Here is a 13,028-nt window from a genome sequence, read left to right on the forward strand (position 1 = left end):
CTTACATTTTTACATGTATCTCACCATAGCAAGTTGGAAGTTGACATATTCTGCCATATATGAAGAGGGAAGACTCTCTGGAATCTGGCACTATAAGAACCATGATGGTGGGACATTCTGTTACTTCACAGTTGACCAAAACATGTGGTTTGTGCCAGGTGGACATGATTGACAGTATTTTTTCATTATTGCAAGAAATTCCATTGACTCATTCACAAGTCAAAAATGTGTTTCATCTGAAAGAAACATGCAATATTTACATCTAAGATAATAGAAAAACAGTCTCACCTACCAAACACACCCCCATCTGGAATTAAGGCTGGGCGATATCTCGATATTTTGGATATATTGACATTTTTTAAAACGAGATATGGAATGCGCTGCTATCATTTACATCGATATGGTCCGTTGCTGCACGCTGTCTCGCCTGTTTCTCTGCTCTGCAGCCGCCGCTTCTTTCTCCCTCTCTCTCTCTCTCCCTCACACACACACATTCTGCCCCACCTCTCCCTGTCCCTCTTTCTGAGCACCGCCCCCTCCCCCCGTCGTCACTATCAACAAAATTTAAATCCCCATGGCGAAAACCGTAACGAGCTGGTATGTAAACAAAAGACTAATGGATCAGTCATTTGGAAGTGGTTTGATTTTCGGGTATCAGACACCATGCAAGAAAATGTATTGTGTAGGGAGTGTTTAAAGCCAGTGGCCACGAAAGGGTTGAGCACAACCAATTTATTTCACCACTTGAAGCAGCACCACAAGCTGAAATTCTAAGAATGCATGAGGATGCGATCGGCAACACAGGGCATTAATAAAACACCACAGCCCAGTGTGCCACAACAGTTATCACTGAAGGCATGATTCAGCCAAGTAGTGCCCTATGAGCGTGGGAGTGGGAGGTGGTGAGATGTCATAAAGGTTGTCACTTACAACCTAGACAAGGACATGGTGCCTATATTGACGGTTGAGAAGGTGGGGTTTGTGAAGATGGTCTCAAAATTGGACCCCCGTTATACGCTCCCAAGCAGGAATTACTTTGCGAGGGAGGCACTGCCAGCCATGTACAACGAGCTGAGAGATGATGTCCTTGCACGGCTTGCTAAAGTTTCCTACTACTCCCTAACCACAGATATGTGGTCCAGTCGGACGTGTGATCCTTACACGATCCATTATGTGGAACAGTGGAAGCTGAAGAGTGCCTGTTTGCAGACAGCATACTTCCCGAAGGATCACATGGCAGAACACATCGCCGAAGCTTTGGAGGAGGTCCTTTTGAGCTGGGATCTTAGGCGTTCAGGATTGGTGGCCGTGATGTCAGACAATGGCTCGAACGTCGTTAAAGAGCTAAAGTTACTGGATTGGCGGAGGATGCAGTGTTTTGGCCATCGTGCACCTGGCCATTGGTGAGTGTAATATTATTCATTCTATTTAGAAATGTATGTCAGGCATAATCGTTAAATGGCGAAAAAGCAACCTAGCTGAGACTGAAACTAAATTAGATAAGAGTTGTGAAATAGTAAACTGTACTCTGCAGTGTTTCCCCTAGGTTTACAGCTTTGGGGAGGTGCGTGCAGAGGCTATGCTTATTTACGTGACAATGCCTGAACGCAACACAGGCTCTACTCCAACTGAGCTGTGCGAGTGGCATGTTTGACTGTGAGTAACAGCAGCATTTTGATGGTCATTTACACACTGACATAACAATAACTATGTCAGGTAACAAACTGCATCAGGTTCTGTTCGGTCTCACTTAGGCAAGGCAAGGCAAGGCAAGTTTATTTGTAGAGCACAATTCGTACACAAAGTAATTTAAAGTGTTTTACAGAACAAGAAAATGCATTAAAATCACAATACAAAATAAAAACATAAATAATCATTATAAAATGAACTTTAAAAGAGAAGAGTGCAGATAAGATCCTTTCAGTCATATGCACAGTGAAATAGAGCTGTTCTGTTTTGAGCCTAGATTTGAACAGATTTGATCAGAGTAGAGGCCTGTCTCACATCTTCAGAAAGACTGTTCCAGATTTTAGCTGCATAAAACTAGAATCCTGATTCCCCATGTTTAGTCCTGACTCTGGGCACCAGCAGGAGGCCGGTCCCTGAGGTCCTCAGAGTCCGAGATGGTTCATATGGCACTAACATGTCAGAGATGTACTTTGGTGCTAGGCCGTGGAGAGACTTGTACACAAAAGCAGAGCTGCTTTAAAGTCTATTCTCTGAGCCACAGGAAGCCAGTGTAGAGACCTGAGCACAGGACTAATGTGCTCGTACTTCCTGGTTCTGGTCAGGACCCGAGCAGCAGCATTCTGGATGTACTGCAGCTGTCTTATGGCCCGTTTGGAGAGGCCAGTGAGCAGGCCGTTACAGTAGTCTAACCTACTAGAGACAAATGCATGGATCAGTCTCTCCAAGTCAGGTTTAGACACTATACCTTTGATTTTGGCAATAATTTTTAGATGGTAAAAAGCTGCTGATGTTATTGATTTGATGTGGCTGTTAAAGTTCAAGTCTGAGTCCATTATTACCCCGAGATTTCTAACCTGATTTGTAGGTTTTAGAGAGAGAGACTGGAGGTGACTGCTGACACCTTCTCTTTGTTTCTGTGGACCAAATATGATGACTTCAGTCTTGTCTGAATTTAGCTGGAGAAAGTTGTTTTGCATCCACACACTGACCTGTTGGGTGCAGTGACAGAGTGAATCCACTGGTCCATATTCACCTGCTGTCAGTGAGACATAGATCTGAGTGTCGTCTGCATAATTGTGGTAGGACACATTATTACTTTGTATTAACTGGCCTAAAGGCAGCATGTAGAGATTGAACAGAAGGGGTCCCAGGATTGACCCTTGGGGCACCCCACAGGTCAAGGCCATGTGGTCTGAGACACAGTTACCAATTTCAACAAAGTACTTCCTGTCTTCTAGATAGGACTTCAACCAATTTAGGGCAGTGCCAGAGATGCCCACCCAGTCCTCTAGTCTCTGTGAAAGGATCTCATGATCGACAGTGTCAAAAGCAGCACTCAGATCTAGCAGGACTAAAACTGAGACTTTGCCTGCGTCAGTGTTCAGGCGGATGTCATTTGTCACCTTAATAAGAGCGGTCTCAGTGCTGTGATGGGGTCTAAAACCTGACTGGAAAACATCAAAGGAGTTGTTCTTTAGGAGAAAGTCAGTAAGCTGTTGGTAAACAACTTTCTCAAGGACTTTGCCTAAAAACGGCAGATTTGAAATGGGCCGGTAGTTGTTCAGTACTGTGGCATCGAGACTGCTCTTCTTTAGGAGAGGCTTTATGACCGCAGTTTTCAAGGCCTTTGGGAATGTTCCAGATTGTAGTGACATGTTAACTATGTGAGCGAGTGGTGGTAACAAACTGCTCAGCACAGACTTTAGAAATCTAGTGGGTAACACATCGAGGCAGCATGTAGACGAACTCAGACTGGTGATGATCTCTTGGACAGTTTTGTCAGTTACAGGTGCAAAATGAGTCAGCTCTAAGTGTCTAGGTGGCTGCAGGGTTGTTATTGGTGTTGTGGAATTGATGGCATTTTTAATGGTCTGAACCTTGTCGCGAAAGAATACTGCGAACTCATTACACTTAGATGTGGAGATCAGTTCCAACGGCAGTTGAGCTGGAGGGTTTGTTAATCTGTTCACTGTTGCAAATGAGACACGCGAGTTGTTACTGCAGTTTCCAATAATTTCAGAAAAGTACCTCTCCCTTGTTCTACGTAAGATCCGGTTGAACACGTACAACTTTTCTTTATAAATTTCATAATGAACATGAAGCTTTGACTTGCGCCATTTCCGCTCGGCCCTCCGGCACCCCCTTTCCTGTGCCCTGACCGAGTCGTCATTCCTCCATGGCGCCTTCTGCTTATTTTTAACCATTTTAACCTTCACAGGGGCAATGGTGTCCAGAACATTCAAAACACTCAAAGTAACAGAGTTCAACAAATCATCAACATTAGAACATGAGGCATTTTCAAAGTTTATCATTTCCATGAACAGAGCACCTGTGCTGTTATTTATGTGTCTCCTCCGAACAACTGCAGGACCAGCCGGTGGTTTGGGAGAAACAGACAGGTCAAAGAAGACACAGAAATGATCAGACAGAGCAACATCAACCACATTGACGTTTGAAATATTAACCCCCTTTGTAATGAGCAGGTCCAGAGTGTGCTGCGCTCTGCTGTGGGTGGGCTCACACACATGCTGAGTCAGGCCAAAGGTTTCAAGGACAGCACTGAGCTCTTTAGCATTTCTGTCGCTTATAATTGTCTCGGACTTGGGTCGGGTTCGGTCAGGAAAATGCGGCCCAAGCCACGCTCTAGTGTGCTCACCTGTGTGTGCGCACGTGTCTGTTTGTGTGTGTGTGTGTGTGTGTGTGGGGGGTGGACCTCCGCCGTGCGCAATACAGAGAGCAGAGGAGAATTGTAAACACGCGACCATGTAGAGACAGAAATGACATGCCGTTGCGTAAATAAGATAAATAACATAAGGCTATTTAGTTTATGAAGAGATAAGAGCAACTAGCAACTAGCAGTGGCGGTTGCATATAGGGGAAACACTGACTCTGTCTCCTGTAGGCAGAGATGGTTTAGCACTGCACATTAAACAATGTTATGTAATAGTGTAACCTTTAGCATCAGTCTCAAACCTTTAACAGGACATGTTCTTCAGTCTGGCTGGCCTACATTTCTATATCAAATGATTATAATAAATATGTTAAATATGACTTAAATAAATAAATAAATAAACAAACCAGTACCTGATAAATAACCTAAATAGTTTAACCGCTAGGTTAAATAGTTTTGCAATTTCAGACAAAACTGACATAAAATATGATTGATATGATATAATTTTAAAATGTCTCTTTGTGTCTCAGGTCATGGTATGGAAGACACACGCATCACCCGTGCCATTGATCTATGCAAACGAGTGGTCAGCAGCTTCTCCAATAGCTGGAAGAGGAGGAGGAACCTGACTAAAGTACAGATGCAGCTGGGTCTGCCACGCCAACAGCTCATCACCGAGTCAGTCACTCGCTGGGGGTCACGGCTGGACATGATTGAGACGGTCCTGGAGCAGGAAAGAGCGCTGATGACAAAAAGACACGGCCTCTTGTCACCACCTGCCAGTGTGAAAACAGAAGCTTGGTCTGCGTGATGTTTGACTGCTGTGCCTGTGACCCGCAACTTTCTTTTTGGAAATAGTCGCTATCAAAGGTTATTTTATTTACTTCAAATGTAATCCTTCTGGGCTGCCAGATCAAACTCTCTGGCGGGCCGCACACCAGAGTTTGCAATCAGTGGGGCTGGCTGAAATTGAAAGCATTGTGGTGGCGCCACTGTCATAGGACCACCGCCTTTTAAAACTGCCATTTATTTATTACAGAAAATATCGATATATATCTTATATCGAAATTCCAGGTAAAGATATAGAGATATTGATTTTGTTCCATATCGCCCACCCTTATCTGGAATAATCCTGACTTCACAATGAACAGATAACCACTTCACTTCTCAGCGTGGATCAGTAAAGGCATCACGCACCTCAAACATATCTACCATAACAACACTTTGGTCTCATTTCCTCCTGTGCTTCAGAAGTACGGCATCAGGGAGAATCACTTTCTAGAATTTCTTCATCTTAAATCCTCAGTTAAAGAAAAAAATCAGCATTACCTCTTCCAACTTAGATCCCCCCCCCCACTAACATCGGACCTGATTAACATCTCTTCCAGAAAAAACTACTGGCCAAAATTTGTAAGATAATATCCACACCCGATCATTCAATAGCCATCCCCTCAGAAAAATGGGAACATGACCTGCAGATCACCCTCGGTGCCGACTTCTGGGCCCAAATATGCAAAAATATTTTTTCTATGTCCACTAATACAAACACACAACTCATTCAATACAACATTATTCACAGGGTACACTAAACAGAGGAAAGAATGTTTAAAATGGGTTTTATAGACATAGATATCTGTCCACATGGCTCACAAAACGCCATAGATAGCTATATGCATGCCACATGGAACTGCACACCTATTAAACAATTCTGGCAGGACATCACTGACAACCTCTCTCTTCTCCTGGGCTGCCACATCCCACTCCCCCCCTCACTCTACTTACTTGGTGACATATCCACCATAAACCTCAACAATACATCTCGCACAATACTCTCAATTGCCCTAACCATTGCTAAGAAAACCATCCTCATGAACTGGAAAACAAGGAACAAAATTTCCATCACACTCTAGAAATATCTACTAATCAAATACATATAAATGGAAAAATTATCTGCTTCAATTAAAAAACATTGTTATGGTTGTTACAACTTTTTTATAATTTATTTTCTTTGTTTCAAATCAAACACATTGCTGTTTTTTTCCATCAACTGTCTTTTGTTACTACTATAATCACTTTCCCCATCAGTTTCAGCCTGGAGGATGCTCATAAGTGCTGTGCTCCAAATCATAAACTCTTACAAATTATGGCCCCAAATGTGGGAAAACAGAGCCAAGTAAGATTCTCATGTCTAGCCTGTTATTACCACTCGGGTACTAAAATGAACCCTCTTTTCTAATTGGTAAAATTAAGGAGGTACAATATGAGGGTGTCACCGAGGTAGGATAAACAGTCAGTGCCTGATTTTGTGATATAGACAAGCCTTTGAAGGACCTGGGAGGAAGGAACAGTTCATTGATAAGAGATTTAAAGAGACTGCAAATACCTGTGTGGTGAGCTGGTACTGCAGCTGTTCCAAAGCAATCAGCCCATCATGATGGTCTCCTTGTTTCTCTGTGGACGAGTCCCTCTCTGGCTCCACTGGTTCTGTCAGACACAGAGAGTTGTCTGGGTCTGTGGGTGCTTTCCACTATGCTAATTATGCTTCCTATTGTCCTAGTTCCTCCATCCTCTGAACACTGATGGAGGTCTGCCATCACTGAGGATGTTCCAGTTGCTTAGGAGGTAAAGAAAGAGGAGAGAGGAGGCTCCCGAAGGATCCTGGAGTGAGGAACCACATGTGTATCCTATGCAGATGTTTTTTACCAAATGGCAACACACCTACGATTGGAAACCATTTTAGTAAATGGTGACCTGATCTCATTGGGCAGTAAAAGAAGTGGCTGGCTCTTGTGGAAACAGCTTTACTATAATAATATTCATAATATTGTATGATTGTAATACTTTAGGTAAATTTCCTGTGGAAACAGGAACAAGAGAAACAAGTTTCTGAGTGCTGTATCGTAGGCAACTGGACTTGCTTAGCCCAGCAAGTCCAGATGGCTATGATATAACACTAAGAATTACCATGACCTGGATGACTGAGAATCTTCAACAACAGAAACAACTGTGGCTTGATAGTTATTTACAAAGGAGCATTAGAGCCATGTTCAGGGAAAATAAATCTTAGATGTCAAGAATAAAGTTGTAAATCTACACGGATAAAATTGTAATTCTACGAGACCATGGTAATGCACAGTTTAGCATGACCCAGATGTGCGATCACCAGTGGCACCCTTCTATAATGTTGTTTGACACAACAACCTCCAGGGGATATTTTTTCCAGGTGGCGCACGGGTGGAAGTAGAGCAGTGTGGATCAGTGTGGATGAATGAAAAATTAAAATAATAAACTAAAATAAAATAATGGTGTTGCGTTATGTGACAATGTAAATGTAATAGTATCACCCGAAATCTGCTAAAGCGTATATTACTGTCACCCCCAACACTGTGCACACTTTGTCCCTTTTTATACCATGTTACCCAACTTTCTGGTCTTAATCTGTGACTTTGTTTCTCTTTTCTTCTCATCCCCGTCACCAAGACCAAGTACCGCACCCTGGGGGACAGAGCATTCGCCATCGCCACCCCTACCCTCTGGAACTCCCTGCCCCTGGCCATCCGGAACTCTGATACACTCCCCTCAATCAAGAGTCAGCTTAAATCCCATCTCTTCAGGATCACCTAAAGCATCTGAAAATCCTCCCCCGTCATCCTCCACCCGCTCTTTCTCTTAATATGTTGTCCCTTTGTTATAGTGTTGTTTACCTGCCTTTTGTTTGAGTGTTTTGTTTGAGTGCCTGTTTCTGTGCGTATTCTTTTGTAAAGCGTCTTTGAGTACCTAGAAAAGCTCTATATAAAACTGATTTATTATTATTAAAATTACGAATTTCATTTCGCAGTATTTCAGCTGCATTCTCTTAGATTTACAACTTTTTTTTCGTAATACTATGACTTTATTCTTGTAAATTTAGGACTTTATTCTCGTATGATTTACGACTTTATTCTCATAGATTTATGACTGTATTCTCTTAGATTTACAACTTTTTTTTCGTAATATTATGACTTTATTTTCGTATATTTATGACTTTATTGTAATATTATGATTTTATTCTTGTAGATTTACGACTTTATTCTCGTATTTTTTTTCTTTAACATGGCCCTAATCCACCTTTGTAGTTATTCATTTTTATTCATAAATAAAATATTTGATAGATTTGTATAGAATTTGAATCATGAATGAAAAGACACTTTTTTCTTATTTTGCAAGGTATTCCTACCAGCATAAGCTAATTTAAACCTGATTTGTGAACATCAGTTCCTTAAATAAAAGCCTGCTTATATCAGTAACTCTGCTGAACTAAATACCCCCTTGGAAGCGAGTTTTTAAGACCACAAATCTTAACCTGGCCAAGCAACCATACAGCCCCATAAACTCACCAGAGGAGTTGTGGTCAGCTACTGGACCTACTTTTATTTTCGTTTTAATGACATACGGTGCTCATAGCTGCTCTTCAATGTGTGTGTGTGTGTGTGTGTGTGTGTGTGTGGTGGTGGAAAGTGAGTCTGTTATTTTACCCTGTGGTCCAGCTGTGGTTATTTGTGCACGGAGGCGGTTGCCTATCTCTATCAGCTGCTGTTTCTCTCTGCTCAGACGAGCAATACGGGATGCTGCCTGCTTTAGCCTGGTATTGCTTTTAGCGCTCTGCACATTTTCAAACAAACTACCATACTTCAGGCTGGACGCCTGCTGCTGTGGCAAATACAGGTTCTCCTCTCTGAGCTGTCCCACGAGTGCACTCTGGAAGAGATGAGAATATGAGATGAAAGTTGAAGGAACTGGGTTGCTGTAGAAGCTTAAGCCATTTCTTCTCATTATTTGACATTTCAGTAAACTACTATTTCTGCTAGGGCAGTGCTACATACTACAGAGCTACAATAGAAGGGAACTGTCTTCCCTCCATCTGACCTTTGGGTATGGAAAATCATCCCACTGTCAGTAGGTCAGTAGCTTTAACACTGGTGTTCCAAACAGTCACCTGGACAGAACTGACAGGTACACTTCAACTAGTTTACCAACACCCTTCAATACCTGTTCCATGAGGCTGGCAAGAGCAGACTCCATATGTGCCATTCTGACCTCCTGCTTTGCCAGAGCAGAGGCATTGGTATCCTTCTCCTGGGACAGACCACCTGAGGATCCAAACCACACAGAGGAAAAAGATGAGCAAAGACAAAATTTCCACAAAATGCTTTTTTAAAATACAACTAATACAAATAACATTCCATGTGTGTGTTCAAATTAAGTAATAACATATACATAAATAATAACTCTCTCTCCATCTTCTCTATTATGTATAACCATACAATACTGCTATTTTCATCACTTTGTAGATCTGCATAACTCATTTAAAGTGTTGTTGTCACTGTGGGTGTATATGTGTTTATGTCCCAGCCAAAGTGCATTTTGGAGTAGAGTACAAGTGCCAAAAGATGGCTGTAGCTACATTTGTACTATGTGGGAACTGTGTGATTTTTCCACAATGCATTCCTGGAAATGTTTCACAGTAAAATTGTGATGCGTCCCAGAAGCAACCTCTGAGTGGCCTGGGCAGGGATCGGTACAGAGACCCAGTATTAAACGGCCCGAGGCAAATTTAATCAAGACCATAATAATAGTAAGCTCAGACGTTATCGGCTCTTATTGTTACTTTAAGTTTTGGTTTCATGTATCATCATGCTGCAATCTCTTGCCTGCTCTCTGCATGTCAGGGCTGACCTCCTCCTCACAACACACACACACACACACACAAACACACACATACATACTGTATATACTGTAACTTCAAGATTACTCTAGTTGACGACAACTACGCTTGTTACTGTAAGTAAGTGCAATAAAACCTCTGCCAGTAAAAAGCCAATACTCTATCAATACATGTGATCAGCATGTTTAAAGCCATATTTCAATCCGCTTTGTCCACAGTCTCTCATTCACCGCTATTATGGTTTATGATCGTGGTTAATACAAGATATGAGGTGAGGTGTGTGCATGTATGTGTGGAGGAGAGGAGAGAGGGAGATGCTGGTAGGGATAGTGTATTATTAGATACTGTTAATGTCACTTATTATGCTTCTGTGCATTGATAGTTCTTTTTTATTCTGTTTCTGCATTATGTTGAGGAGGGCCATGCATGTATATTTATATATGTATATGTGTATATATATATATATATATATATATATATATATATATATATATATATATATATATATATATATGTATATATATTCAATTCAATTCAATTTTATTTATAAAGCCCAATATCACAAATCACAATTTGCCTCACAGGGCTTTACAGCATACGACATCCCTCTGTCCTTAAGACCCTCACAGCGGATAAGGAAAAACTCCCCAAAAAAAACCCCTTTAACGGGGAAAAAAAAAACGGTAGAAACCTCAGGAAGAGCAACTGAGGAGGGATCCCTCTTCCAGGACGGACAGACGTGCAATAGATGTCGTACAGAACAGATCAGCATAATAAATTAACAGTAATCCATATGACACAATGAGACAGAGAGAGAGAGAGAGAGAGAGAGAGAGAGAGAGAGATGCAGGTAATGACAGTAGCTTACAACAACATTAATGAAAGTAATAATATTATAGTTATAGTTCTGGCTACTGTGGTACAATATGTTGAAAGTATGTATTAGTATCAGACAGTATACTTGTGTGACAATAGTCATATGTGTATAATAACAGTAGAAGTATGACTAATGACTAATGATGGCAGCAGCAGCAGGAGGCATCTGGCAGGACCACGGCAGCAGCACAACCACACACGTCACACTGTCCAGGCACCGCTGCGGTATGAGTTATTCATATATATTTCATATTCATATATATATATATATATATATATATATATATATATATATATACCAGTACCAGTATGTACAGGTAAAACATGTATGAGCATGCCGTAACTGTACCTCACAGTAAACAGTACAACATTGTATAGTGATATACAGTACAGTAAGTGTGACCTTTACACATTTGCTATGGCTGTAGAAAAGAAGATGCAATGTGCTGTATACATTTGATGTAACTGTATCTTGTCCAAAATGAAAATGCATGTAATTCATAAAACTCATTTTGTGTCTTCTGGATATAGCGTATAATGGAATTGGAAGCAAGTGAACCACCGCACAACTTCATCTACATGGATGAGGCTGGCTTCAACCTAACGAAACGCAGAAGGTGTGGTCGAAATATCATAGGCCACAGAGCTACAGTTGATGTGCCAGGCCAACGGGGCAGGAACATAACCGTGGGAGCTGCTATCTCTGAGAATGGTGTGCTAACGCATATTCCCACTATTGGGCCATAGAGTACAGAGCGTCTTGTCACCTTTTTAGACACTCTCTAAAGGGATTTCATCCCTGAACAAGAGAGGGGTCAGATTGGAGATGACTTGCCAAAGTACGTGATAGTTTGGGACAATGTCAGTTTCCATCGCTCCAACATCATCAGGCAATGGTTTGCGACCCACAACAGGCTGCTGATGGAGTTCCTCTCACCCTACTCCCCATTCCTTAACCCCATTGAGGAATTTTTCTCAGCATGGAGATGCAAAGTATATGATCGCCAGCCACATACACAGATGACCCTTCTGGCTGCCATGGATTCCTTGTGATGTGGATGAGAATTTGTGGCCCGACAGACAAGAACGTCAGGAGGTGTAGGAAGACTGCACTGTAATTCCTACAGCACTGCATGTACAGTTTTCCCCAAGGAGACTGTCCTATGTTCACATTTCTACTTTTGTTTTTTTGTTTTTTTCTTTGTGCTATGCAGTGCTGTCTTTTCCTTTCTGTATTGCAATGACATGGTCTGTCAACAAATTGCAGTACAAACAGTAAAAGCGTAAATGTGAATCTTGTCCAGTCTCTTGCAATCAATCTCCCACATACACTAAGGTGTAACTTACAATTTACAATAATTGTCATCAAAACTTTAGCCATGGTTTATATCAGAACATCCCTCCAGAGTACAGTTATATTGACAACATGACTAAGCAATTTGACTGTCTTATCCGTACACAATCACACAAGGACTTGTCATTCTGATGGCACTGACATGTTCATTGACACAGATATTTACTTTTGAGAGATGAACTAAGGATTCTGAGCAAGAGACTGGCTTTTGCAGGTAATCCATGGTGTTTTGCTATTTGTACAAATTGTTTTGAGAAATGCACTTACTGTTTTGCAAATGTCAAGGATGATTCAAGAAATGTACCAAAGCAACTGAGAAATACTGTAATATAAATATATGTAATATACAGTACAGGCCAAAAGTTTGGACACACCTTCTCATTCAATGCGTTTTCTTTATTTTCATGACTATTTACATTGTAGATTCTCACTGAAGGCATCAAAACTATGAATGAACACGTGGAGTTATGTACTTAACAAAAAAAGGTGAAATAACTGAAAACATGTTTTATATTCTAGTTTCTTCAAAATAGCCACCCTTTGCTCTGATTACTGCTTTGCACACTCTTGGCATTCTCTCCATGAGCTTCAAGAGGTAGTCACCTGAAATGGTTTCCACTTCACAGGTGTGCCTTATCAGGGTTAATTAGTGGAATTTCTTGCTTTATCAATGGGGTTGGGACCATCAGTTGTGTTGTGCAGAAGTCAGGTTAATACACAGCCGACAGCCCTAT

The 13,028-nt window shown here is 41.4% G+C and overlaps 1 protein-coding gene across 8 annotated transcripts in view; it reads right to left on the bottom strand.

Annotated features, from left to right (window-relative positions):
• ccdc57 (coiled-coil domain containing 57) overlaps positions 1 to 13,028 on the bottom strand; it is a 142,335-nt gene that overhangs the window by 18,096 nt on the left and 111,211 nt on the right. For all 8 annotated transcript variants that reach the window (XR_013488400.1, XM_078163414.1, XM_078163413.1 and 5 more), the window contains 3 exons: positions 9,389 to 9,489; positions 8,875 to 9,097; positions 6,744 to 6,844 (listed from right to left, as the gene is read on the bottom strand). Coding sequence is in view for 7 of the 8 variants with exons in the window: in XM_078163414.1 (XP_078019540.1) it covers positions 6,744 to 6,844; positions 8,875 to 9,097; positions 9,389 to 9,489 (425 nt within the window). In the remaining variant the exon portion in view is untranslated. The remainder of the gene's footprint in view (positions 1 to 6,743; positions 6,845 to 8,874; positions 9,098 to 9,388; positions 9,490 to 13,028) is intronic.

The sequence above is a fragment of the Epinephelus lanceolatus genome, chromosome 21, assembly GCF_041903045.1.
Source record: "Epinephelus lanceolatus isolate andai-2023 chromosome 21, ASM4190304v1, whole genome shotgun sequence".
Classification (NCBI taxonomy): Eukaryota; Metazoa; Chordata; class Actinopteri; order Perciformes; family Serranidae; genus Epinephelus; species Epinephelus lanceolatus.